The 27,298-nt window shown below is 37.0% G+C and overlaps 1 protein-coding gene across 1 annotated transcript in view; it reads right to left on the reverse strand.

The window, feature by feature from the left end:
* The window catches only part of LOC124288837 (calpain-5-like), a 43,273-nt gene extending 22,018 nt beyond the window's left edge, over positions 1 to 21,255 (reverse strand). The window contains 2 exon segments of the mRNA XM_046725391.1: positions 4,288 to 4,487; positions 21,151 to 21,255. Coding sequence (XP_046581347.1) covers positions 4,288 to 4,458 — 171 coding nt within the window. The 5' untranslated portion in view covers positions 4,459 to 4,487; positions 21,151 to 21,255.
* Between the last annotated feature and the right edge of the window lie 6,043 nt (positions 21,256 to 27,298).

Here is a 27,298-nt window from a genome sequence, read left to right on the forward strand (position 1 = left end):
AACAAAATATATGACCCACTATAAGTGACGCCGTGACATTTCTTCACTAGAGGCAACAGTACTATGACAACAATAGAATCAATGATCTGCCTGTGTAACATGTGGCAGTCTTTGATCAGTTGATCGCTTCATCAGCATGCACAAATCTCCTGCCTCCCTGCTGTCAACACTACTCAAGGGACTTATTTCAATCTTTCTCTACTCCTTGGATCCTGAGACCCGTGAAGATCCGGGGTAGAATTGGTCTTGTCGTACAAGGCGACTGACGGGATAGAGTGCTCATGCTCGCTGACTTGGTTGACATATGTCATTATATCCCAAATCGATGTTCATGCTGTTGATCAATGGATTGTCTGGTCCAGACTCGATTTTTATAGACCGCTGCCATATAGCGGGAATATTGCTGAGTGCGGCATATAACGAAACTTCGCTCACTCACTCTTGGATCCTGCTGTCAAGGAAAAAGTGATACAAAAAGTTTTCCAAAGCTTTGTCGAATCATTTTTTTCCTCTAAAATTGTTCTATGATTCATCAAGGTTCAGGGCAATGGCATGAGTATAGTAATTCCAATAGCTATGAAGTAATAAAGCGTGAGGTAGCAGCCATGTTCCTGTTAGGTGTCTCTACCATTTCTCCAGCAACCAATTTTCAAAATTATATAAAAATAATTGAACAATTTGAACTAGCCTTTCCTTTAAGTGTGGTAAGTGAAAAATCATTTTACCTTGTGAAAACATGATGAAAAACACGTTTTTCGACAGGAATGACAAGTTCTCTCGGTCAGGAGTAGGTCATGGGTCTATGTATTCTCCTCGTTAGTTTGTCTTCTCTGAGTCTGAGTTCAAGGAGCATCTTACATCGGTTTTGCAAAAGTGAGTGAGTGAGTTCAGTTTTACGCCGCTTTTAGCAATATTCCAGCAATATCACAGCGGGGAACACCAGAAATGGGCTTCACACATTGTACCCATGTGGGGAATCGAACCCGGGTCTTCGACATGAGGAGAGAACACTTTAACCACTAGGCTACTCCACCACCACTTGTTTATGCAAGAAGCGACAGATTGGCAGTTGATAGGTTGCAAATGTAATTCGTAACAGTTCCACAATTCCGCAGGGTACATTAAAAATAACAGAACAGATCTCAACCATGGAGAATCCAACATGTGTGTGTCTGGCAAGACAGTAGTCAATAGTCTCAAGTCTGGTTGATGGGTCACACTGCTACAACAATCGTAAGTCAGTGCTAAATATGGGAGTTATGACTGCCTTAATGCTCCAGTCCCTAGTGTTATTATTTGATGATATGACTCTTGCAAGTCAAATAGGAAACAGACTTACAAAACAGTAGCAATTCAAGCCCATTTTGGAACCTTGGTCTTTCAGAAACGATTGTAAAACTAGGACTGTCATAAGTCTATGTTAAAGAGTAGAAGTTACGACAGTTGAAGCGCTACGACAGCTTTGTGAAACAAACCCCATGCCTTGCAGACTTGTCATCACTACAAACACTGATTGATATGTACCAGTACATACTTAAATGATGATACAGCCAGTAAATCATGTCTAATATCGTAATAAAATGTCATTGTGGCATCATTAGCTGATTAATGTCAGTAAACATCTGGGGATCATTACACAGCCTAGAGACACTATCAATATTCCTATACAGCTATCATATCTTCTGCAGTCTACAAATGGAAAGAGTTCAACACTATCATCAGTCTAAATCAGACTGGTTAATGTTTAAAGATTCTTGTTACAGCAGACATTCATGAATCATCAGCTGCTTTTTCTCATAATAATGCGATATTTTCCTTGCATGACAAAGAGCAAACTAGAACACAGTATTTATGTCTATGAAGTCATATGATATGTGTTAAAAATCTCATTTCATCTATTAAAAAAGAAATGATAACAGTCGTAACATATACACTGTAATTGAGCGAGTTTTTATGCCTCTTTGGATAGTATACCATTAAACTAAAAACTAGTCTCTGAAATGAAAATATTTGACAGTAAAAACAGTTCAAATTTAAAATAAAGATGAAGAAAAAAAAGAAATATAATGAAAAGGAGCCCTGAGACTTCATTGAAACTGTTGAATTCTACACTTGCCACATAATCTAGACTTGCATAGGTTTCTTGGATATATTTGTTTCAGGGTCTGTATGACAGACTAAGTATACCATATATATGACCGTGTGCCAGCTCTGAGTTTGTGTTTGTTTTCATGCTCCTTTAAACAGTATACCATATACATTTTATATCACAGTGTGAACCTACTTTGAAGCAAATGTGATACATATAAGAAAATTTGGGTAACAAATACAATCACAAGTCAGCAGAAGATGTATTAATCAATATATTCAATAACCAAACATTTATTTGACATGTTAAATTTATGACAGGGTTAATTAATCACAACAATGACCAGTGCCTACATTACTGTCAAATCAAATAGATAAGAGTGTTGCCTGTTATCCTGCCTGGCTTGGATCTATTCCATTTTGCATTTATTGTCTGATAAATAACATCCACATTTGTCTTGAAGCTGGCGTTGTGGAAGCCTGAAAGCGATATCTTACTTGTGTTCAGATGCGGCTTCCACGGAAGTTAAAGAATCAAAACTACTTACTAGTTGTAGTAAAATATGCATATGATTGATGACCATAAAGATTTTCTATGACACAACTTGTAACATAGCGATTTCTTCCTCGGAGTGAGGTTGTGGTGAAGTAACAATAATATTGTAAGTAGTACTATATTGACACCCACCTCGCTGCCCCGAGAGAAATTGTTATGTTATACGGCTTTGTCATGCAAAATCCTATTGGCCATCAATAAAATACATATTTTACTACCAGTAAAGTAGTTTTGATTTTATTTCAGTGGAAACAAACCTAAATACCATTTATCCTCAGACTGGCCGGATGTTCCCGACGAAGCCGCCATCATTTTAAAAATAAAAAATCTGTTAGAATTAAGGAGATTATAGTTTGTTTTCATCAAGTTAGAAAATCAAGACTACTTTCTACTTTCGTAGTTAAATATGTATTGGAATCATAACCAAAGCGGATTTTGCATGACACAACTTATAACATAACGATTTCTTCCACGAGCGAGGTGGGGTCGAAGTCACAATACTGCGATAAATTTCTTGCTACATTCCATGGTTAATGTCCACTCCACCAGTATGTAGATACTAGTCAATGTGCGTCTTTATATTTGGTCTTATAATCCTAATTAGTTTATTATCATACTTGTATGCATTTTGAAACTAAATAAAAAGCAGGCGATCTGCTGATACTTATAGTGAATTTATAACAGAACTGTAATATCTAGACATTTTATAGTTTGCCAATGTGAATCATAATTAGCACACACACCCTAGTGCATGTTGTCTGTCTCATTACACTTACGGTGAAAACAATGATTCTGTTGAATGCTTTACGACAAATGAATAAAAACAAAATGCAAATATTAAAATTAAAACAGATTAAAGTTATAGGAACAATATCAGGCCATTACCTTGTTTAGGAATGTATCCATCAATATCCACAAAACTGTTCCAAATGATGTGTCTTTTAACAGTTTAATATCTGAAAAAAGTGATAAATCTTTTCAGGTATTGGTGTATAATCTCATTGGTCACCCAAGATAGCACACCTGGCAACTAATTGCATAATGTCCGCCTTTCTTTAAAAAACAGTAATTTAGTTAGCCAATAATGGGCAATCAATCAATGTATTGCCGGTTAATCCTTTGAAAGAAGGGCGTTGTTTTTACGCCGAACTTACCGACCACGACAGAGTGTATTCAGTATAGATTAGTAAATCTACATACATAAACACTACCTTTTGACAATTCCAGCTGTGTAAGATAAAAGTAATTAATCAATCAGCGTGTTATCGGTTAATCCTTTGATCGATGTTTATAATGTTGAATATTTACTCCAGACACAAGAAATGCCAAATGGGAACCTTTGTGAGGATGAATTTAGAAGTGTGTTACCACTAATTATACCTGTTATAAATTCATTAACTAAGTAAATACTCTCCTTTTTCAATTCAAGAATATTTGATTCTAGTGATCATCAAAAACAAATTGAACTTATGAAGGAATAAGGTTAAATTCACAAAAAACGCAAGTGAATCGTAACAGCACCTAAGGTGCAAAACAGCTGCAAAACCATATATTGTGTTTTTACCTTTTCACCAAAATCAAATGGATTAAAGTCACTAGCATCTGTCCAGCATGACCGCATATTTGTCAACTAGGATTCCTACCTTTGGTCGCATCCAAGCCACTCCTGCAAGTTTCCCCTTTGTGTAGAAGAGTGACCTGTCATCGGGAGGGAACTCGGGGTCGATGAAGAGTGTCCCCTTCTCCTTGCACTCCTTCTTAAGGGCATTGTAGTCCTGGCCCTTGAACTTCTTGACTGTGTCAAACAGACCCATACTGAACGTTTACTGCTAGCACTCTGCACCTGAAGGTAACCATGTCGGAACATTAGCAGCATAATCAGGTATTGCACACCAATCATCACAACTATTACATCAATCATCAAAACCATTACAATATACCATCATAAAAAACAAATGACCCTTGGGAAATAGTACCGAAAGCGATCACGGCATTTTAGCAAAAGCGACATGCTCCAGTAGTATCTAAAATCAGAGACCATAAATATTTATTTCATTGTGTCAGCTTAAATTCCCAATCATCATCACCAGACACCAATCATCAAAAGCATCACCAATTACTATTTTAAAATTAATAATCTCTCACAAAAACAACCCAAAACATTCATGTCCATTCTACTGAATGGTACAACCTTTGGTTGAAAATATGCTGCATAATATTTATGTCTACATACATCAAGAGAACAAATTTTCAAGTTTGTTGCTGGTTACATGTCCCTCACAATCCTATAGCATTTTATATGTAATACTGTCTTGCTTTCTTAGGTCTGATGTCAACAAACTGTGGGTACTTGTGCACATGTTCCTACATATCTGCCTACAATCCAATGATCAGAGATTTTATATAACGACTACTTTATGCACCAGTGTTTTAACTTTCAATAAATATGTGACTGGGCTGCAATCTGGTTTACGTGGAAACATGAACCTCGTGTAGGTCTAATCATGATCCTTAAACTGTGCCTCAACATCGAGCATTCAAGTACAGGGGTGTTTTCTGTTGCCATGATAACACCTGATGTTATCAGTGATTGACTGATTGATTGATTGATTGATTGATTGACTTTAGTCTTATGCCGCTTTTAATATTCCAGAAATATCACGGTGGGGGACACCAGAACTGGGCTTCACACATTGTACCCATGTTGGGAATCAAACCTGGGTATTTGGCGTGACGAGCGAACGCTTTAACCACTAGGCTACCCCACCGCCACTATTAATGATTGAGTCTCCACATTTATATAAGTTGTGTTATACCCACTGGTTTCAGCCACTTCTTTTAACCAGCTTTTGACCTTTTCTCTAAAAATAAATAACTGTTATCATCAGTGGACTATTATAATCAATTCTCATCAAACCAAACAAGTATGAGTCTTTCCCACATTGCTAAATAGAGAACTGTGATCACATGAACATTTCTTGATCATCATGATCATGTGCTGTTAACAGAAAAAAAGAAAAGAACCAAAACTCGCTTAGGTTAACATTTTCAAAGAATATTTCATTCATTTTCTTGGCTGAAAAATAAGTCATCAACAAAAGAACACACTTGCTTTTCTTATCAACAACAGCTTAAAAGAATAAAATACAAAAAGTAATGTTCTACAGAGATTTCATGGAATGCACACAACAGCATTCCAGGCCGCTGTGCACCAAAGCAACAGCTTGACAGGTTATACAATGGTTCTTAACAGATGCAATAATAATTATTACATAATGCCAAGCGTTCATCTCATTTCCCACCAGTGGGAGAACTACTCCTAACAAGAAAATAACAATGTTGGGTCAGTTGCTAGGCAACAGAAACAAAACAAAATGGCAAGAATTGTCATAAACTCCAGCTGTAATGGTCCACCATGACAGTGAACTAACAAATATCAAACAACATGGTAAAGAAAGGTTCGACCCAGTTTAGGGTGACCCAACCAGTACATATAATCATTGATGGAGGTTTGATGCCATTATTCCTGGTCAGCGGACATTGGTCATTAACATACGAATGCCACATGCACTGTTTTTAAGCCATTAATATAACATTGTGTTGTAAAACTAAAAAAGCATTAGTCCATGTCACACAGCAGAGCACCAGTTATATAATCTCTTAATCCCTACTCAGAGATGCCAACCCTAATTTAGCCGAATTAGTATTTTGGCAAAGAGCTGATGCAAAAATTAGCATTTGGGGGCCAAAATTGGTATTAACTTTTCCAAAGAATTTTCATATTTAATAAAAAATATATAGATATTCTAAGAACTTGTTATTAACATTGTACTCACCTAAATCAGTAGTACAAGTGAGTGAGTTTAGTTTTACGCCGCACTCAGCAATATTCCAGCAATATGGCGGCTAAATCAGTAGTAAGTATCTACATATAGCTTGATACTGAATAAAATGTGGTAAAATTATTGTGTATGATACGTATGCTATTTGATAATTTTATTTAATGTATTTTTTTTTAAAATCATATCTTTTTACTGCTATCGTAGTTGCGTATTTTGTGTTGTGTTTTTGTAATGAATACGATAAAATCGTATGGGTTGACATCTCTGCCTACTGTATCAACTACAACTGTAATTAGTCAGTTGTAGGATGGCAAGCAGGAAGACATCACCCAACATCACAAGAAATGCGTAAACAACCGTTTCTATATTGACGGAAGAGAGGAGAGGCTAGATTTTGTACAGAAACCAGATATTTTCTCACCTGCAAACTAATTTTTTTTTTATTAAACCATGAGCCATGAAAGTCATATAAAAAACCCATCTTACTACAATGACAGTACTTGTTGGTAGCAGGCAGTCTAAAGCTAAATTATTTGTTTCATGCATTTCATGGAACATTTTTTTACTTGAAATCCGAGCCCATTTTGAAAAAGGGGCACTGACTGTGGAACACTGTCCCTCTTTTATGTCATTCCAAAGCAATCTGAAAAATGTTGTGGCCACACACTGACAATAACAATGACATTTCCAAGGTACACTAAGAGAATGGTGAGTACTGTTACCTCCCAGATTTGCCTCAGAGTGTCAGAGGTACAGATAAGCTACGTATCTGAGTAAATTACACAAATATTTATGTTTAACTCAATTCCTATTAACTCTCTTCGGTACAAGTATGCTTCAATGTTTGTAAATACTCAATAGATTTGATGTTACATGGGTACAAACAAAAATAGATAAAATAACTGAGGTATATTGAGAGTTTCTATTTCAGCACCTGGACTTGGCAACTTGCAGTCTTTCTTATCGTTTCTCATATAACAGATCAAATATAATTAACAAACACGTAAACCAACATATAAACTTTAATATATTTTTACAATTAATGGAAAATGGCAAAATACCCAATTGAGTTTGAGTGAGGTGGGTACAATATATTTGGTTACTCAAAAGGAAAATTAGGATACCCAATTAAGATGAACACACACGAGTACATAACTCAATGACCCAATAAGTTATCCGTAGCTCTGTGCCTGCTTTTCAGGGTTGTGGGGTAGTCTGTAGTAAAATCCATTTCTAAGAGTGGTGTAAAATCTTACTCATTCACATCTTGTTTTTTCTACCATTACTTAAGTCTCCAGCATTTATCCACTATACGATCAAGGGAAGCAGTTTGGGGTTTAAAGACGACACCCTATTATAAAGTCTAATATGACAAAAGTATTGTCTCTACAAAATGCAAGGACAATGCACCGATGCTCATCAAGTAGTGAGGTCTGTTGACTCTAAGCTCTGTCATGTAAGATTAAGTCACATGAAACACTTAACACAGAGTATCATCATGTTGATGGACAGTGCATCGACATGTGGAATAATTGTCATTATGGTCATTAGTCAGTGTAGTCTGGGGTCATGAAATCTCTAAAATCTGAAGGCGTTCAGAGGCTTCGTCATGTTCAGCAGTCACGTAACATTTAGTCACGTTGAACATTTGACAGTCATGAGTATAACACATGAGCTAAAGTTCAAATTCCATTTCATGTGGAACGTGTGGAAAGCTGACACACCTGCTGCTTTAAGTGCGCAATCATGTCTCTTTTTCATACAAAACTATGGTATATATTAGTGTTGGAAATTGGTTAAAATCTCATAATTGATGATTGGTTCACTACAACCGTTCAATCATCGAAAATAATTGGCTATAGCGTCATTTATCAAATTTTCCCGTTATGATAGTTAATGCACAAAAAAATATAAAGAAAAAGTATGTAGTTTTTGGTTTTTTTCACAAATTGCACAAAATGCCTTTGCAAATTTCACATCTTCAAAGGATCACTAGTATGTTAGGAACATAAATTTCCTGGAGTCTTTCAGATAAATTCTATATCTTAAGTCTTGTAAGATGAAATGTATATTCAATGACAAGCTTGTAAAAATATTGTTAATGCAAACAAGTGTTAATGACTGACTGAGTTTAAACGCCAAGCAATATTCCAAATATATTGTTAAGGACACCAGAAACAACATTGTTAGATTATGAGAGCCAAAAATGATCAATTGCTCATCGCCTGTTCGATTATGAGAAAAAAATGATCACCAATCATTGATCAATCATTGAATTTAATTGAACCACCACTGGTATATATCAACAATGAATAACGAAAACAGTGCAAAGATTAGGAAAGGTTAATTATGACAGTCATTAAAAACCACTAAATAATCTATCCATTATATCTGTGCTAGGAAAATACTCCAAGATACCAATCTGTGAGAATAATGTGAGGTATCCTTGTTGGGGTTATATACTAAGCTATCTGCATATTGGAATTATCCAGATTAACTGTTCTTTATAAAAAATACCTAAAACTGACCATGGAAGTTGCACCAGGAAAGTACTGAAGGTACTATGTCTGTGAAAAAGCTGAAGAGCACCTGTTTAACATGGTTTACAGATCACAGTAAACTTGCTTCATAACAGGTGTCACAATCATTACAGAGTTGCTACAATTCTGATAGAAAATTTGATCACTGGTCAATATTTTACCAATAGCCACAATTATGTTTGTATTCACTTGGATTGGTCAATATTTTACCAATAGCCACAATTATGTTTGTATTCGCTTGGATTGTTTTTAATGTGCATATACTGAGGGAAAAAAATAAGCAGAGCTACAGATAACTTTTGGATCATTGAGTTATGTACTTGCTTGTGTTCATCTCAATTGGGTATCCTAATTTTCCTTTGAGTAACCAAATAAATTGTACTCACCTCACTCAAACTCAATTGGGTATTTTGCCATTTTCCATTAATTTTAAAAATATAATAAAGTTTAAATGTTAGTGTTTGTTATTTATGTTTCATCTGTAATATGAAAATGATAAGAAAGACTGCAAGTTGTCACGTTCATGTCCTGAAATAGAACCTCTCATTACTCTCAATATACCTCAGTTATTTTATCTATCCACCGGTACCCAAGCTAAGATTTGACATTTTGTGTGTACGCATGTAAGATCACATTTATTGAGTATTTACAAAAATCAAGCGTACTTGTAAGCAATAGACTTAATAGGAATTGAGTTTTTCCCAAAACAATTGCGTAATTTCATGAATACGCAGCTTATCTGTACCTCTGAATAAGGGATCACATGAAAGCACAAATGTTCCTTTATTTTTTTCCAGGTTTCTTCACAAGCTTTGTATCGCAAAGCTTGTGAAGAAACCAGGAAACAAATAAAGAAACACTTGTGCTTTCATGTGATCCCCTATTTTTTTCCCTCAGTATATTTTTTATGAATTTTGATAAATTTGGAGCATTGTAATTCAAATCCGAAGGTAACTGCATCATGAGAGTAGCCATCGGACTGCTAATCTGGACTTGCCTATTATACAGACAGAATCACAATACATCAGTGGACAGTAAAGTCAGTACAGCCATAGAGCAAGGCTACAAGAATGGATATAGGTTGTTACAGTATCATGCAGACTGACTGATATAGAGAGTACAGACAGATACACTGTGTGGTATACTCTCATAACTTACATACAAGGCTGGCAGGGCAGGGATTATCACTGTGACACTCTCCTTTCAGATCAGTAAACATAAACTTGTGTTATGCCTGAAACTAGGTATTAAATTTGACATTTCTGCGTCAACTAGCATGAACCTTAAATGGTGTCGCTTCATATCAGCTGTCAGTTTGTTTGGGCAAGTGCAAGTAAATGTCCTCCTCCAGTTGACAGTGTGGAAACAACAGTAAACTCTTTGTGTGCATTCTGCCAGGATATGTTTGGTTGGAAAGCCCTGTTACCATGGTCACAGGATGCTTGTAATGGAATATGTATCATTAATACAGGTACAAAACAACAGTTATGCATGAATGTCAGCATTGGTTCAGTTCTATCATGCCTTGACACACGTTATCATCATTTGACAGCCTGAGCACTGGGTCTGGGTAGCACATAATACATATCTCTGTTGAAACCAATGAGAATTCACCATTCATTAACATGATCAATGAAAAAGGAAGAATGATGTATCACATCTTTAATGTGTTTCATTATACCAACACTATAACCATGCTTAGAAAGCTTTTGGTCTCCTAAACTGAAAATGGAAGATATGGGTTAAAATTGGTCTTCAGCAACCCATGCTTGGCCTAAGAGTGAATAAGTGAGTGAGTGACATTAATTTGGCAATTTTATTTGTTTCAATATTAAACTTGTGTTTTGAAACAATGCTAAATTCATAACAGAAACTTGATTTCAATAAAGTAGATTTTAAAATTATTTATTTCGATTTTATTTATTGGCATATTAAAAAAATGGAAAAATTTACTGATCCTGTTAGTCGTCTCTATGATAGGCATGGGTTCCTGAAGATAAATATTCTAACCCGGACCTTCACAGGTCAAATTCCACATGAGCAGACACTAACAGGTGGGTGTTGCTGAACACTGCCATCAACAATATTCCTGGCAAATTATTTCATGAAAGGAAGACCTTTTGTCATAATAAACTAACATACCCAAAATAGTTCTAACTGATTATATGAGCTGTAAAAGGCCTATGTAGTATGAGAGATGTTCAATGACAAATATCAAGCAACTGAGAATTGTTCCAGGCTCATGAGTATAAACAGTAGTATTTATCCGACCACATGACCACCATCCCATCTACACCATGTCACCATAAGGTGGAGGTAGGGTAGCCAGGTGGTTAAAGTGTGCACTCATCATGCCACTGGCCTAGGTTCAAATCCCAACAAAGGTACAACATTTGAACCCATTTCTTGTTCCCATTACAATGATATTGCTGGAATAGTACTAAAGCAACAGAAAATCCAACTCCATCACTCATACTAAAGATGATGTGAGCTTGTGGGGTTTACTCTTTGGTCTGCCTTATTTTCACAAAGATGACATAAAATCAGTCCGGTCATAAAGTCCGAAGTGAGAATCCCACACATCTATAAACAGCCCATAAGCAACTACACTAAGATCTTCAAGGACTCAGGTCCAAAGACGGCCTTGAGATTAACTACAACAACACAATAAACACATACTTACATCTGTAAAAATATATACAAGCTGCATAGAAACTGCAGCGTCAGCTTTCGCGGTGTGTATATTTAGCCAACACTGCAACATTCATTTCATGACTCATTCAAAACTTCACTACAGGATTATTAGTTTTTAACGTGTAGCAAATGGCCATGAATAATTGGTTCAGCCTCATGCACACACACATATCAGCTGGTGTGAAGAAAGAAAGAAAATCAATTGGGGCACAGAAATATGTTATATATATATTCAAAATTCACACCAATGGAGTCTGTTCATCAAAAATGCTATTGGAAGGACGACATGTGTTGACTGATTGTATCATTCAACAGTCATACTGTACATGCCAGCCATACCATTGTGATGTCACAGTGATCATTCATCACACCAAACTATGATAACCCTCAAACGATGGCATATCTGAGTCAAGCAAGGTCTCAGCAAGATTTTTCAAGAACAACTTATAAATATAATAGGTAGATTGTACATTTAATAAACTATCCAATTTTAGTCCACTGGTCCTCATAATGATACCTGCAAGCAAAACCGTCAAAACCTACAAATTTCTATTAGTTCTTTTGACGCCTTAACTGTTGGGGAGTTCATCAAGGACGACAGAACTAAGTGCCAGTTTCTATCCCTGCATGTTGTACTGATGTGGAGTATCATCCATTAACTGCAGTTCTCAAAAACTGTTTCCATCAGGTAAAACCTAGTCTGTCTCACATTCCCTGAACCTGTTTTTTCACACCTGCCCAACTCTTGTCGTGATGATGTAAATACTTAGAGGCACAATGTCATGCTTTTTTGACGATATTTTGGCCTATGTTTTATATTTTGAGGGCATATGCCCTTACTTTAGCTTCCTATTGATGCAATAAACGACTTATTATCCCTTCCGACTTGCCTGGAATCGATAATTGAAACTTCGAGGGGAACAGCTTCCAAACAGAAACACTTGCCATATATGGAATGTAAAGAGTATTAAGAATTGCTCTGTACATCGTACATCGGTGTTGTCATTTGCCGAACTGGTTTCAGTCACAAGCTGTGCGTAGGATATTCGTAAAGAGTGCTCTAAGGGACGTAACTATGGGGTTTGCTTGAAATAGGGCACGAGAGTCGATTTAATGCAACTTTTTAATTTAATATTGTAATCTAAATACGTACAAAAAAATTATTTTTGGATAAATCATATGGTAGCTACCCTGAGGGCTGATAGTATTATTGAGAGAAATGCATTATGTATTTTTAGAAAAATGTGTGACATTGTGCCTTAAAATACTGCAAGTTGAGATTTTCCACAGGTGTGAGTCTCCTATATCACTGGGACTCCTTTACAAGAAGGAGGTGTTTGTTTCAATAAAAATTCTATTGTATTACAGACTAGTCCAGGTAAAACCCTATTAAAGGTGCAAAACAAATATTGCTGAGAAAGATTGTGATAACCACCATTATGACAGTGCTATGACAGTATTTTTTATTATTGTAACAGCCCTAGATTCTGGATCATAACATTTGATACAACAGACACCAGACGGAGCACACAGATACCACACAGCATGAGTAATACTATTACTCATGCAGGAGGCAAATAAAAATGATAATTCCCATAAAAATATACTTGTTCGAATAGTAACACTGTTAAAAGCATTCACCAAATATTCATGATATTTGAGAATAATGTTTATTTGCATATTTATTTGACTACGTGCCAAAGTCAGAAATATTCCAGCTTAATCAGTAAACATGGTAAACAATCAAATCTTAGACAGACAAACAAGTGGTTGATATTGTGAACAAGACCCAAGGCATTGGATTACAACAAGTTATCCAGCCTGACTGTCACAACCAATTTAGTCTCCTTTTAGCCTTGCTGCAAAGCCAGGCTGTCCTGAATGTAGACTAAGGCTTAGTCTCTGAATATATATAATTTTGATAGTAACAAACAAGTCCATTTATATTGAAAAGGAGCCCTAGGGAGACCAAAGCTACACTTGCAGATAGTAGCACTGCAGAGGGCTTGGCAGTCTGAAAATAATGTGGTTCAGGGACTGTGAGAAACTATCTGAATTGAGCCGGATTATTAGTTACATTCAAGAGGCAAGTCTAGATAAGCAGATAGTCTAAGGACCCCAGTCTGTCATTGAAACTATTATTTTTACATTAGAGACTTGTGCAAGTCTAGTCTCATCTATCCACAACAAGAAGCCAAAGTGTAATGTGGACAATTCTAACCCATGTCCCCATAGAAGTAAAGAAAGATTCACAATATCATCCAAATGCTGATATTTTACCTTGTTTAAGTATGCAAATATTTCTTAGCTGTTTTTCAATTCACTTTGACTTAACCTGGGTTTTAATAATTATGTGAACCATAGACTGGTTAATGTTATGATGAGCAATCCACAGACATGGTTGTATCAAGTTCCATATCAAGTCTGGGATATTCAGGGTATGACATTTGATCCAAAATGAAATGATTTATGACAGGAAAATCAACTAAACCATATTTCACACAGATGGCATAAAAGTGCAATCCACTGGTTGAAAACTTCTGTGCCATAACATGTTGTCACTGTGGACATGCTGCCTTTCATATGACAAGTATATCTTAGCAGCTTATTTGCCTGAGAAAATGTAATGCTTGCCACAGAAACTTGCTTTCCTCCCTGACAGTGTTCCTGGGTGCTGTTGTACAGAACAATCTAAGTACTAAGACTATGGTTTAGGTATGGGAGTTAAGGTCACCGTAGCGCTAAGATCACTTTGTACAATGGCACCCTGTTCAGTTGTAAATGTACCCATTCACTTGAAAAGCAGCATTTAAAAATACTGGTTCATTCTATATTTTGGATAGTCTGTCATACAGTCCCTGGAACAATATATCCAAGAAAGTCAATGCAAGTCTAGAATAAGTGTAGATTTCCACAGTGTGGAAAATGAAGAAAGTCTCTGGGCTGCTTTTCACTATAGTTTATGATTATTACTTATAAACTGTTATTTTCTGAAAGATATGTTCGTTTCAGAGGCAAGATGTTAGACTATATTTTGGATGGATAGGTTAATTACATGGGAAAACTTGAATATCCTACAAACCTGTATTTCATCTTTACTAAGTGTACATATCTGGTATCTAGTATCAATTAATAATGACTAATCTGTAACATCCCTGTGACATATCCTTTGTTATATTGGGACTGTGGTACGATTGTGAAGTCACTTACAGATACCATTGTGATAACACAACAGTCCATAACTGTACAACATGGATAATAATACAGCAACAATATAGTAACATCACAAAATTTGAAAAGAAGTCACCTTAATTGACAACATGCAATAAGCAATGTCATTGTGACCTCGATCATTAGAACTTAAACTAAAGTCTTGAGAACTAAGCTACAGAAAAACAATTCTTGGTCTAATAAAACATGCATATTCTTTGTTACAATATCTATATTGTACATATTGTTACAGTTCTACTTCCACAGTTACAACATCAAATTCAAAAGACTTCCTGTACTCTCATGCTACAAAACACATTTCAAGAATGAAAATATCACTTGATACAAACAAGCAGCCAAGAAAAGAAAGTATCCCAGCCAGGATCTCACCTTTACGCAAAAATCCAAACTTTTCACAAGTCCATTAAATGTTTAACACACCTAGGAATCCAACAGGGACAAACTGTTTCCTAGCATAAAGCAGCACAGAGCGTGAATACAGCGTCTTTGATTATGCACAAAACAGGCCTAAATCATACATGGGCGATACCATCACAATGTAATAGCCTCAATGTACGCTACTTCACGCTCAAAGGGCACAGTGACCTGTTTTGCTTGAGAAAAGATGCCAGGAAAATTAAGCCACATAACTGAAGTAAGCGTATTAGGAACAACGGCAGTACGACTCCTACTCATTTCCTGAAATGTGACCCCAGGTTATTTAGAAAGGGGAGGGTCCAGTGACAAATAACTGTAACAATTTATACACTGAAGCTAATGGCAGCACAACTAGTGCACTCGTTAAACTGAGGTAGGTGACGTATAATAGATTTATTGTACAGTTATTATAACGAGTGTCCAGAATTGTACAAGACATGTGTTGTTGATATACTAATACAAATGTATACTCTCAGATCATATTGGTTTATACCATATACATATACGTACATACACAGTTCTCATGTTAGTGGACTGTTTAGAAATTCCTAGCCCTACCTATTTCTATTTGTACATCAAACAAAGGATTTATGTGATAAGCATGAGATATAAACTTTCAAAATCATTTGTTATGTACATCACTACATGTTTGATAGTTGATGAGATCCATTTCCGTAAACATGATAAACACATTATAATACACTATACTAAATAAAACACTTCATACTATACTACATTACATAAAATTCTTGTGTAACTTTAATCAGTTTTATGAACATTACATTTCTTTACAAACTAAATTTAGATGCTTGATTGGCATTTTAGAAGATGATATTTGATGAACATAGAGATTTTTCTGGGTTACATGTTCTTTTTATTCTTGAGTACAACGTTTCAGGGCTTGTTCTGGCCCCATCATCAGGTAAAACTGAACAGTAACTGTTAACTCTGCCCATCATGGATAAATAAAGAATAAAAAGAAGATGTAACCCAGAAAAATCTCTATGTTAACTAAATTTAGCCTGATACTCACTAAAACAACCTAACAAATCTAATAAGCTGTATATGAAACACATGAAACAATTCCTAGTGGGCATACACAGTGTGTGCCAAATACTTTGGAAACAACCATCACCTTCTGATGAATTTAGCGTTAATGTTTGGATTTTTGTTGGCCGAGGTTACAAGACTGAACAGAAATTGAGTCTCTGGACTAGCTTCAGTAACAGACTACAAACAGGTGTATCAAATGTGTCGAGTTTACATACATTAAATGTATTCCTCGTTGAGATTCACAAAACAATCATCATAAAAAGCAAAAGTTCTAAAAAGTTGAAAATGAAATAGCATAATATATTTTAGAAACAATGTTTTTCAAGCACAATTAATATTAAGTAATACCTTTAAACTGGAGCTACAATACAAATGTCAATATATTCAAACAAGCATGTTAAACAAGCTAGTATGACTTGCAAAATACAACTGGGGGTTCACAAACTGAAAATGTACCATTGACTTGAGGAAAAGAAAGGGGGGCAATTTATTTATTTATTTCATCGTCGTCTTCACACTAAGGCCAAATAAAAAATATGTTGTGGTTCTGATTATATCTCTTTAAAATTTAAGGTAGGCAAAAATAAAATTTATAATATTTTTTAGAAGTAAAGTACAAACTAATAACACATTTATCAATGCGTAATTCTTTATTAAATCAAGCTTGTCGCCATCATGTCGTCTATCTCTATCTGAATGGCCGGTCTGCCGGTGCCAGGGGGAAAAAACAATGGTATCTGAACACTTATTTTATTCATACCGCTTAAGAAAAATAGGGTCGGCACCAGAATTCAAGAGCCAGTCGGGTACTTGGAGCCAGAACATTTATTTTTTTTAAGGCCTAATGGTAAAATGACATAAAGACACATCAAGAATTCAAAAACAGATCAAATGTACATGTCGCCACACTTCAGTTTTATCATGTTTGCTGGTTGCCTAACATCTTGCCGAGTTCCATTATTCACACTCGAAAATCATTCATTTGTATCTGTTACATGATATTGATGGCATGAAAGTGTCAAATTAATTGACCACGAAACTGACAGGATCATAAAAAAGGTATGAAACTATTGACCGACTTAAATTCAGGTAATGATTTCAATAACATGTTCATTTCCTTCAAATTGGATAACAGAATGAAAAGATGATTCAGGATAAACTTCTTCCAATAAGAACACTTATTTGTGGTGGTTTCTTATACTATCACCCTCCATCTTCCCGGAGGTTTGATATAACGTCTGAACCAGCTACAGCAGTAGGGTAGTCCAGGGGCGGATACAGCTTTTTGAGAATGGGGGGTGCACACTATTAAGAAAAGGACGGGTGCACACTTCATTTTTACCCGAGTTTCAATGGTCATTTAACAAACTTTCAGCACAAAAGCGGGGTGCGCACCCCTGCACCCCCCTTCTGTAGTCTAGTGGTTAAAGTGTTCGCTCATCACTCCAAGACTTAGGTTCGATTCCACATATGGGTACAATGTGTGTAGCTATACCACATGATTTTTTCATATTACAGATAACTGATTATAAATAACATTGTCTGATAGCTGGCATTCTACTGATTTCAGATCACTTTTCCTTTTGAGAATCGGACCATAAATACATATTTTAGAGGCAAATAAAGTGTCAAAATTCTGGGTCCAGGTTTAGATTGATTTTGTACATGTAATACATGAAACTCGAGGACTGCCGTTTTCGCCCAAAATATCTTAATTCTCCCACAACATTGCTGTTTTTTGGTGTGGAACCCATTTTTGGTGTCCTATGCCATGATATGGGTGGAGTATTGCTAACATTAGTGAAAAAACGCCATGACTACTCAGTCTTAACCAGCTTTTCATACACATAATAGACAAATCATGACAGAGTCATACATTACAATCCAAGTAACCCAAATGTGACATATCTACCCACAAACCACAATATTAAGATGAGCATAAATGACTTCTACATTTTCAACCCTCTCTCACAGAAGTTCCTCACACTATCATTTTTTACCTCCAGAGAGATCTCAATAAAACTCTACTACACATATTATATGAAATACACAATGCCATTTTAGTAAGTGGTCAAATGTAACACATGTTACATTTGGGATTACACTTTCTTAGTAAAGTACAGATTCTAGTACTTTTGTTGGGTTGAGTCCCATCCAGGATTCGAACCCGCACCCTCAGAGTCCGGCACCTAATCATGCTAATCGCCAGCACACAAAGTCAGACACCTAGACCGCTCAGCCACCGCGGCTTCCACAAAAATGTAAGTCGGACAACTGGTAGTCTAGACTGCGGACTTTGTGTATTATAATCAAAGAATGTTTACACATTACCATGAAGCCTGAATGTGACATATCTATGCACAAAACATATCATTACGAGGCAACACATATTTCAACCCCAGTATACTCAACTACAACTTCAGACAGTAAAAAAAGAAACTGTAATCTTTGTGACTGTGTAATAACCAATATCCCCGACAATGCTCCCACACTCATTACCAGTCAATAACCCTTTGTGTCCACAGCCACCCTGTCTGTTTGCAGCTCAAACACTCTGCTGCTAATCTGTCAGCATTCAGTGCTAAGCAAGCCCTGGTGTGAGTAATTAATCATGTTTATCTCTGTCATAATGAATGGAAATTAGCCTTCTTCCAAACCCTTAGCCTTGCTCCAAGGCTGTACTGAAAGATAAGGCTGTGGGTGTACAGTATTTCTATCCTTATATAGGCAGGTCTAGGTAAGGCCATACCAATTTTATTTCTTGTTTTACGGATCTGCCGGTCGTATTTTTTCAAGAATTAGAAAAATAATAAATTAATTTTCCCTGCTCAAAAAATGCAATCCTAATGTTTTTATTGGCCAAAAATGTAAACTTACAAGAAAAACTTCTTTTAGATTGTTTTTTGCCCCATATACCATTGTATACACTTCATAAATTGCCAATATAAAATACTTTCAGCATTTAGAAGGAATATTACTTTGACTGGTCATTTTATTTTTATTTTTTTACCTTCCTGCCTTTAGGTTTTCTGAGGACAAAAATCCGTAAAACAAGAAATAAAATTGGTCTGGCCTAAACTGTCACTTTAACCAATATTGAAGAAATAGCATGGCGGGGAATACCAGAAATGGGATAATAATAATAAGAAGAAGAAAATAATAACCAGGGTCTTGACATGATGAGCGAACACTTTAACCACTAGTCTACCCCAATACCTTTGTATTCATAATATCCTTTCATGTATCATGTGTGTCCTCATGTTAACTTCAATATTTTGTTGCTTTTGTGGAGGTATAAACGTGAAAACTCATCACTGAGTAAGTTTGCATAGCACTGTTTACAACTCACAAAAAATGATAAACATTAACACATAGTGTCAATTCATGCAATATATACTCAGAGAAACAAATACAGGATCAGAGGAAAATTCAAACCCTCTAACTAAACCCTCAAACAAAATAAAGGATCAGAGGAAAATTCAAACGTTCCTTTAATATTTCCCAGTTTTCATAACTTTGAGCAAGGAATGACTCCATAATAAAACTCTCAAATCATAGAGATCATTTAATAGCTGTATAAAACATCAATCATGACATTATCAAGTCCACATTCCGGGTCAGACATGCACTTACAATAACACACACTGTGAACAAGAAGGTCTATTATTTAACTTCTATTGTCGTCAACACACACTGAGTTCCTCTGCAAAGGCTAACACCAACAAATGAATACACACTGAATAAGCATAGTATCACCCCTGAAGTCATACAGTTCATTTCCTTGTTTACAGTTTGTGAAATTGGTAAAACAACAGAGGCTATTAATAGCATTTGTCTCACATTACTTCAACATGTTTGTTTATCATGTTTTGGGATGAGTGTGGCTTACACAACATAAAGCCATTATCACAACAACATTTTAATGTTTGTACATTGTGTGAAGGCACCTTAGACTGTAACTGCTTGAGATTATTTCTAATCAAATACCCTAGGGCTATTTTGGGGTAAACATTGTGGGGTAACCTACCCTGAGAAACCTTGAATAAAAGGATGAAGCAGATAATGTTTATAGTCAATAACGTTTCTGGACCTTTATTTCGTTTTTCACGATTCCGTTTGATAGCTAAAATAATCTATAATCTATTTGAATATTGAAACATCTTATGTGATGGGAACTGTTGTGATATATCAATGATTTGTATGAGTTTATGAATAATTATGAGTGAATATATATGCATACAATATTTAGTAATTCTACCCATTTAATATAATGGAAATCTCTTCAAAATTAACGTCATGTCCGACACGTTCACGACCTTAAAGCACTCAATAGCCCATTCGTTAGCTGTCATGGATGACTGACTGAAGAGCTCGTGCATTTTCACATCGACAAAGCGGATTTGAACACCACGGTAACACCTGAGAATACCCAGAGTTACAGTCCTAGAAAATAGTACCACAAGTATCATATTCAAATATCAGTTCTAAATAAATGTAATTCGGTTTAACTTTATCTCAATGGCCGGCAAAACCAGTCAATCAAGATTCACCATCGCGTCCAAAACGCGGTGTTGCACGCATGATTGGCCACCGGCGTTCAGGCCTTTCTTTCCAACAACGCAACTTCATTAACGAAGTGCCCAACCTTTCAACACACAAATACTAACTATTGTCTGCTGTGGTAGGTTGTAACATGCGAAATATCTGCGGTTATTAAATGACAACTTACCGTGGTCTGACAAGTTGCAGAAATATGCCACTGAAATTCCTTCAAGTCTATCCCGTAAGCTCCCGGACGCTTTCGGCTAACCCCGCCCTTGCGCCGGATATTACCGAAGACTCACGATGACTAATAGGTCAAGGTCTAACACACATCTGCGTATGTCTGTCTTTGGCTTTATATACTTTTTAATATACAGACGCGGTTACCGATTTCCGATATAAAATTATAACAGACAGAGCTAACAATTATTGTGCGTATTTATGTTTTACTTATGGTGTATATATGTAACATGATGAATCGGCTGAAGGTTTAGAAATGTAGGAGATCTATACATGAAGTGCTGTGTAATTCTCCAGAAATGAAAGACTTCACAAGTTATATAAATAAAAAAATAAATTAATGCTACCCCTTTGAACATTTTGTATCAAGAGGGGAAACTGTACAGAGTGCTATTAAAAAAATTAAAAATAATTTCAAAATTTAGATCGATGTCAAGATAATTATGCCTTAATGGCAATATTGACTGACATACATGTACTGTCATTACGAATTGGGTTATTTAATCTATTAATTTTCCATAATCGTAATAGTAAATATTTGCTATGTATATTTCATGCATATGTAAAACTTACCTGTAATACATTTATTTGTTTTTGCATAATCATTGTAACCGATATTACAGATTTTGTTAAAATCATTGAAAATGCTATGTTTAAAGGAAAAGTAACTTTTAACTAAAACATTCAATGTGAGAACCAAAATAAACGTGAAAAAAATGTGACTTGATGTAGAAATAAATTACAATGTTAAAATATTTCTGTGGTCATTTCATCCATGAAACACGAAGTCTTCATTTGTTATGAGTATTAAGCTCTCACTGATGTCTGACAAATGGGGTATGACGACTATATAATCCATTTATCACATGGTTAACACGCTATGGATAGTGGGAGAACTCAACTGTTGAATTTCTGATGTTACGTTATCTCAAAATTAGTTCAGATTGTGGCGAGGACGATGTGTAAAATACAGTCAAAAACTGTTGAGTCGAAGCTGAAGGGACGCGGGCAAATAGTTCGAGTTATCCGAGGCTCGACACTACCGTTAATTACAATTAAAAATATGAAGGGATAAAGCCTTAATTTCGAGAAAGCGTCAGTTCGACATATCAACGTTCGAGAGATTGAGTGATTGAGTGAGTATTGTTTTACGCTGCTTTTAGCAATATTCCAGCAATATCATGGCGGGGGACACCAGAAATGGGCTTCACACATTGGACGTATGTGGGGAATCGAACCCGGGTCTTCGGCACGACGAGCTAACGCTTTAACACTGGGCTACCCCACCGCCCCCTTATCAAAGTTCGAATCAATGGTATTTTACTGAACTTTGTAGCGTAAAGCATTTGAACAAAAGCAGGTAATAAATTATCTTCATAACACATAACAAAAGGGAACCCAGAGCCTTTCTTCATTTCATGAATCGGGGTAGCCCAGTAGTTTGCTTGTCACGCCGAAGATCCGGGTTCGATTCCCACATGGGCACAAAGAATGAAGTCCATTTCTGGTGTCCCCCCGTCGTGATATTGCTGGAATATTGCTAAAAGCGCCGTAAAGCCCAACTCACTCACTCATTTCACGAATCCAGGCTCACACATTGTCTAGGTTTGCACGAGCTGAACCGGGTGTAGGCCTATTTGTTTCAGGGTGTGCATGACAACATGTGATGTTAACCCAGATGTATATTACATGGAGATTTGACGCCTGTATATTTAATTTGACCACGACAGTATCAGTTTTCAAACGTGCATACATTTTAAGACCATCTATTCGGAGAGCCTGGCTGTGCATACAACCCAACTCACGAAGTAAACAAGAAGCACGTGACTGCTGATTCAGGCTGACACGCGTGATGTCCGAAAACAGGACACTTCGTCACGACACCCGACTGTACTTGATTCATCGATAAAGGTATATACTGTAACGCCGTAATGTTGATATATGCGCTACCACCATGGGGTAGATGCTTGATGGGCATATAGAAGTTGGAGGTGAGGTGAGGTGAGGTGAAATTGGGTTTAACGTCGTGCTTGAGAATATTTCGCTCATATGATGACGTGCATGCGTGTGTATGTGTATGTGCGGCTGCTTGTAATAGCCCAGACTTAAGCTGGTTTTATAGTGCTAACCCACTGAGATACCATGCCGCAGTGAAGCATGAATACCCCACTCAGACACATTATACTGACTCCGAGCAGACCAGTCCTTGTTGTACCCAGTAATGCCGAGCGCCAGGCAGGGACCAACAAGTACCATATTTTAACGTCTTTTGGTATGACGTGGTCGGGGATCGAACCCGCGACCTTCCGGGCGGACGATCTAACCACTACACCACGGAGGCGGTCTATGGAAGCTGGAAGGTAACATGACAACGTATGGTATAGATTTACAACTTCATCCACCTGATGAAGGGTCAACAAGTAGCCCAGAAATGTCGTGTTGTAAATATTAAGGAAGTTGTAAATCCATACCATACGTTGTTATGACATCCTGGGTTACCTGAGCTAAAATGGCGGCCGTGACTTAATCATGATGAAATCGCACTATACTATCGTAAATCCTTCGTTTCATCCTAACTGTCCAAACATTGATTTACAAAAAGATGTTGTATAAAATAAATCAGTAGGTTTAGCTATTTAGCATACAATAAGGAATTATAGGTGTATATTTCTCCGTAACCTTGGTTCTAGAGAAACAATATGACGATTATACAACAGTTTATTTTGAGAGAAACTTGTTGAGAGAAACCCGAATGCCTGTTTTCTCATGCATGCTTCCTGTCTACCAAGGTGAAGTAATTGTTAGACACCCGAAACAGCGCTGACTGCAATTGACAACGAGCACAATATGCTCACTTACTCTGTGAGACTTTCGATTTCCTCAGCAGAAGGCAGTGAAGAGTTATCTCCCCTACAACAAGCTCGAAAGACTGGGCGAGTTGAAAAATTATAACTCAAGCAGTGCGAAAAATGTTCTTCATCTTCAGTTTATTACCAGATTATGAAATGGTTACCAACTACAGCACCTCCTAACCCTCCCATCGATATGCAAATTTCCTTAATCTAATCTTGTACGCATTTAATAATGGTTTGGTCACACTGACAGACAGACAGTATATTTAAGTCTCACCAAGGGTACAAAATATACTCTTCAAAACAAGAAACGTTCAGGCGTTTTCAGCAGTTCATTTCATTTTATGGCAATTCCCATGTTTGATTCCCGTTAATCATGTCGTGGTTGTTGTGTGTGCTGCGCACCTACGCATCCCAAAATGTGTCTGTTAACGTTTGTCATACACAATGAAAACGATGCATGAAAAGTGCATGCAGAAAAACGTTTTCTAGGTGCATTGTGCCTTAAACACGAGTGGAGACATCAACTTACTGTAAAAGGCCAAAATTTACGACGTAAACGAAGATTTGAAAAAAAAAATGCCAAAATTGACTGCTACTGACCGACACATCGCCATTTGACATTTGGGAGCAGGGGAGTACCAGTCTACTGTGGCCCACCACGGCACCATATCTCGACTATGGCATCGATATACCGGCTTCAGTTCTACCCAAGATTGTCACAGAAGTGGAAAACCAAGAGTGACCACTCCTGCTCAGGACCGATTCATCCGGGTGTTTCACCTACGTCACCGATTTGCTACAGCAACAGACACTGCAGGACAGGTCTTCGAAGAATTTCCGACCAAACCATCAGAAATCGTCTGAGAAAAGTGGGAATTCGAGCATCTCGAACATCATCAACGGGGTACAGGCATGGGGCCTGGGGAACTGGCGACGCGTTTGGTTCAGCGATGAAACGCGTTTCCTCCTGCCAAGACGGGATGGGGAGACAACGTGTCTATCGACGTCAACATGAACGTTTTGAGCTGAACTGCGTTTGGACAGGTGGACAGATTTGGTAGAGATAGCGTCATGGCTTGGGGTGACATGTCCTGAAACGGGTAGATCAGAGCTAGTGGTGGTTCAAGGCAATCTTACAGCAAATCGATACATCGACCAAATCCTGGCGGAGATTTCCCCAAGCAAAAATCTGACAACTTGTGCAATCCCTTCCAAGCGGTGTCGAGCAGTGACGGCTTCAAGGGGTGGTGTCACCGGGTACTGACCTGAACGCCCCCTTGTGTCCACATTTGTGCAGTGAGTGAACTGAATTAATGCTGACAATAACACCAATACACATGTGTCGAATTTCCTTCATCTATTTTCAAGCTTAATCAACTTATATACACTTAAATACGTTTATTACATATCCTTGTTTATGGCCTGTGCGTTTCTCTTTTTTTTGAAGAGTTTACATATGATGTGAGTGTAACAATAGTGAGAGGACCCCAGCCATTCTTTACAGAATTATTAGACACTGTAGGAGATAATCTAAAATACAAACTGAAAAATGTCAGTAAAAGGATATAAAAATGTACAACATTCTTAAATATATAAACGAATTCCCGCTAAACAAAAAATGGAGCGTGTGTTAACACTATAGAAGTGTACGAGAGTATGTGTGCGCGCTTGAGAATTACACACTTAATGAAACTATTGTTAATGTTAAGCAATCAAACATATATTATTTTTATTACTCTGTTTTATTATCATAAAAAAATACTATCTCCTTGGTCTCTGTTCTTGTAATTCTTGTAGCTAAAATATTTGGAGACATAGTTTTGCTATGAATGATCCTTTGGAAAGATATGGCGTGAGGATCTCTGATGACAGTCGCCAGGTAATCAACACCTGTACCACGTGTGTACACATCAGTCAGGCCATGTCTGCGTAACTGAGCTGGTGAGTGTGGTTTTACGCCGCTTTAGCATTATTCATTCAACATTACGTCGGGGTGGTCTCCAGAAATGCGCTTCACACATAGTACCAATGTCACGAATCTAACCTGGGTCTTCGGTGTGCCAAGCGAACGTTTTGATCATTAGGACACACACACAGAGAGAGAGAGAGAGAGAGAGAGAGAGAGAGAGAGACGCAGAGAGAGAGAGAGAGAGAGAGAGAGAGAGAGAGAGAGAGAGAGAGAGAGAGAGAGAGAGAGAGAGAGAGAGAGAGAGAGAGAGAGAGAGACACTCACACACAATACTCACACACACAATATATTGCTTCACCGACCGACTAACATACAAGACTTTACATGTTCTCAATGAATTGATTGCAGTTTGCACTAAATATGGTGTAGTCTCCTCATTCAATGAGCAATGAAATGGGCTTCATACATTGTACATGTCGGGAATAGAACCTGGGTCTTCGGCTTGCCAATTGAACGCTTTTACCATCAGGCCACCCACCGGTAATCGGAAAAAGCATCAGGAAAACCATATACCAATTATACATGATTGGAAGCCAGTTAATCCCTTAACAATATCTCTTCCACTCCGCTGTTGCGTTTTGTCAGGGGATGATACACATACACTATCAAAACTAGTGTAACCATATACCAATTATACATGATTGGAAGCCAGTTAATCCACAGGGGCGTGTCACGCTTAGAAACAGCGGTAGAAAGACATATAGGTATATAGACCCTACCCTAGTATTATATAAAAGGATCTTTTATTTAGTACTAGGGTAGGGTCTATATACCTACATGTATATGTCTTTCTATCGTTGTTTCTAAGCGTGACACGCCTCTGTGGTTAATCCATAACAATATGCTGACTGTAAGCTTTTTTATAAGCTGATTCTTTTCCCTGATTCTTTGTTTCCGTTTCTTTTTTTCCTGATTCCTTTTTCCTACAATCACCCCATCGCCCCTTCGGTGGCAAATTGTGGTATACTTAAGATCTATACGGTTCTTGAACGATGTGATTCTAATGACGATATAACTGTTGAGCAGTATGTTGGCTTCAGAGGTGTTTGTGGATTTTACAAGCAGAGGATCGAGTAGTAGATTGTAATTACAGTAAAGTACGTTTGTATGGAACATGCTTATAACGAACTGACTGATAAAACGAACAGTTTGTTTTGTCCTAGCCACTTGGTGTATCTTTACAAATAACTACGGTTATATCGAACTAAAATTATTGGTCCCTTCTACCTCAGATTACCGCAATGAACCGAGAGTACCCCTGCTAATGAATG

Source organism: Haliotis rubra, unplaced genomic scaffold (genome assembly GCF_003918875.1).
Source record: "Haliotis rubra isolate DU_JTF1 unplaced genomic scaffold, ASM391887v1 Scf426, whole genome shotgun sequence".
In the NCBI taxonomy this organism is placed as follows: Eukaryota; Metazoa; Mollusca; class Gastropoda; order Lepetellida; family Haliotidae; genus Haliotis; species Haliotis rubra.